Source organism: Contarinia nasturtii, unplaced genomic scaffold (assembly GCF_009176525.2).
Source record: "Contarinia nasturtii isolate CC-2019 unplaced genomic scaffold, AAFC_CNas_1.1 Cnas_scaffold_1037, whole genome shotgun sequence".
Lineage (NCBI taxonomy): Eukaryota > Metazoa > Arthropoda > Insecta > Diptera > Cecidomyiidae > Contarinia > Contarinia nasturtii.
The window spans coordinates 4,475,222-4,478,105 of record NW_022198383.1 but is presented as its reverse complement, the minus strand read 5'-3'; the positions used below and the strand labels follow the sequence as shown (position 1 = coordinate 4,478,105).

General features: G+C 33.9%; 1 protein-coding gene across 1 annotated transcript; it reads right to left on the bottom strand.

Annotated features, from left to right (window-relative positions):
- Positions 1 to 773: 773 nt before the first annotated feature.
- On the bottom strand, positions 774 to 2,878 carry LOC116344256 (senecionine N-oxygenase-like). Its single transcript, XM_031772723.1, has 7 exons — positions 2,809 to 2,878; positions 2,375 to 2,736; positions 1,777 to 1,920; positions 1,550 to 1,720; positions 1,306 to 1,427; positions 1,204 to 1,245; positions 774 to 1,069 (listed from the first exon to the last, which is right to left on the bottom strand). Exons 1-7 carry the CDS (start codon positions 2,823 to 2,825, stop codon positions 827 to 829), a joined length of 1,101 nt encoding a protein of 366 aa, XP_031628583.1. The 5' UTR covers positions 2,826 to 2,878; the 3' UTR covers positions 774 to 826.
- Positions 2,879 to 2,884: the final 6 nt, after the last annotated feature.

The window sequence follows — 2,884 nt, the reverse complement described above, 5'->3', positions numbered from 1 at the left end:
AGAATTGGCAGAGGGGCATGTGATTTGAAATCATATTAGTTCGAAAGGAGGTATTTATATGACGGCTAAGCCAATTCTAGGTACTAAAACTCAAGATTGAAAGTTATGCAAATGAGTGGAGACACTGAGAAGCCAGTGAGGGTGCTCTTTAAGAACTCAAAACATTCGAGAGTTTGAAAAAATATTGAAAATTGTCGATTTGGCAGAGGGGCATGTGATTTGAAATCATAAGTTCGAAAGGAGGTATTTATATGAAGGTTAAGCCAATACTAGGTACTAAAAGTCAAGATTGAAAGTTGTGCAAATGAGTGGAGACACTGAGAAGCCAGTGAGAGTGCTCTCTAAGGACTCAAAACATTCGAGAGTTTGAAAAAATATTGAAAATTGTCGATTTGGCAGAGGGGCATGTGATTTGAAATCATGTTAGTTCGAAAGGAGCTATATATGACGACTAAGCCAAATCTACGTACTAAAAGTCAAGATTGAAAGTTATTCAAATGAGTGGAGACACTGAGAAGCCAGTGGGAGTGCTCTCTAAAAACTCAAAACCTTCGGGAGTTAACCAATTTGAATTTTATAGTTGGTATGACATTTGCCACAGGTTCTTTATTAATCTGTCCACTTTCATAATTGTGGTTTAACACTGTATTTTATAAATGCGCTTGCTGTTGGTTTTGTTAAATTTATTCGAAAGTTATTTGTATGGAAGAGTGGAATTTGGTTCTCAAAAATCGGTTCGAATTATTGGAACATTCAAGTTATCGAATTTCGAATTAAAGAAAGTCTGCTGCATTAGTAGTTTTATTAAGAAAGCATAATTATATTTTTATTCAAAAAATATGGATTCGTCTAAAAAAATATCTGCAAAAATATCTGGAACATTTTCAATTTCTGCAGTTCTTGCAAGCTGTGCAAAGTATTCTTTTTGATCCGACCCCAATATATGAGGTTTACCTTGGGGACGTCCCTTGTCAATACAAATTTTAGCTTGCATCTCCATATCTTTCAACATGTCTTTGTATGATGACAATTGCTTGCGTCCAGAAATAAATGTTAATGCAAAGCGTGCCTAATGTTAAGCGTGGAAAATTTTGTGTAGTGATAACAATAAGCATTAATAGATTCATCTCACAATTGGGAGTTGTTAAGCTTTCGTACGATAAAAGAATTTACGTAGAAGCTAAATTGTTTTTTTAAACTTACCTGCAAATCATACATGGGATTGTGGGCACCACCAGAAGTTATCTTAAAAATATAGAACTTTGTAATTAAAAGAAGAGAAATAAAGAATCGTTTTGATAGTACCCCGATGAAAGCCATCGTTGTGTGTTTAATGTTCAGTATATGCTTGTATAATGGTTCAACGGAATAGTCCTTAACATGAATACCGGTGTTTTTATCAAGAAAAGGATATGAATATCTATAACCTGCGGATTCAATGATCGGACAATTTTCATTTCAAAATAATTTTAAAATTTTCACGATTAAAAATAAAACAAATGAAAATACATAAAAATTAAACAAAATTAATGTAGACTCCCAATTTCACCTGTAGCGTAGATAACCACTGTGTAATTTTGAAGCGACCCATCTTGAAATTCAACCCCATATTTGGTGAAACGCTTCACTTCCCCCTTCACTGTGAAAGCTGACTCTTGTGTACTTTGTAGGTTCTTCTTTTTTCCAATGAAACAACTAGCGCATAGAGCACGTGCTTTTCCTATAAATTAAGTTTTATTAGCTTTAGATGCTATTAGCTCAAATCTATAAAAATACCCATGAATTTATTCTCTTTCGGAGGTTCTTTTGATATAGGCATTTGGTAGCTGTGCGTTAATCTGTTGACAGTTCCAGCTTCGAGGAGCTGATCCACTATATCTTTTCCACTCGGGCCACTACCGATCACTAGAACACATTCGCCTTCATTGCAATCAGAAAAAGTTAACCTCACAATCATACGATACAAAACATAACAAATTAGAGGTGTTCACGGAATTTTCGATCTCGAACTTATTCGTAAATTCCGTAGTCAATCGGATATTCAGTCGGGCCAACTTGATACAAAATCGTTTCTCTATCGATAATTTTGTAATTTTTTATGAACTTCTTAAGTTCATTCGTAAGAAAAAAATTATGCTTCCGATGAATTAAATTCGATATTCTTGAGTTTTTAATACGATCCTGATGTTTCATGAATCTGACACGATTCGAATGATTTTGTTTCGTACCGTGAATACCTCTATGAAAAAATGTCAATCTTCAAGTACTAATCGTAAGTACTAACTCTTGTCATTCAAGAAAAAATATTTTGAGGAAGCGAAAATGAAAAATGTCTCTTGTAAATTATTTCGGTGATTTTCATCAATCATCATACCGTTAAATTTATCAGGTTTACGATAACTACGACTGTGCATGATTTTTCCTTTAAATTCAGTGACGCCCTTTATTTTCGGGATTCGTGGGGAAGAATTGATACCACTGCAAACAAAAACGGCATCAAATAAACTTTTTTCGTTGCGGTTTATAGGCAAGTTTCTGACACTTATTTTCCACTTTTCGTCTGGAATGGCGAGAACTTTCTGAACCAAGTGATGATACTTTATATGCACAGTTAAATTGAAACTTTTGGCATAAGAATCCAAGTACTTCCACACAACGTCATGTGTTGGAAACATCTCAGTGCCTGATGGAAAGTGAAAGCGAGGAAATTCCATATCTTTGTAAAAAGTATTTGTGCTATAAATCAATAATATTTTTACTTTAAATTAATATTGATTAACACAGCTAGCATTCATTTTTGCTACCTACCTAAGTTTATAATACATCGGAGTATGAATATCAATATCGTATTCGTCTTTCCCAGTTTTGTCGGTATAATACCATA

Coding starts and splice junctions, on each gene's coding strand:
- LOC116344256 (XM_031772723.1), bottom strand. Junction 1,721..1,776: donor GAAAGAGAATAAATTCATGG/GTATTTTTATAG, acceptor CTTAATTTATAG/GAAAAGCACGTGCTCTATGC. Junction 1,246..1,305: donor CAACGATGGCTTTCATCGGG/GTACTATCAAAA, acceptor TATATTTTTAAG/ATAACTTCTGGTGGTGCCCA.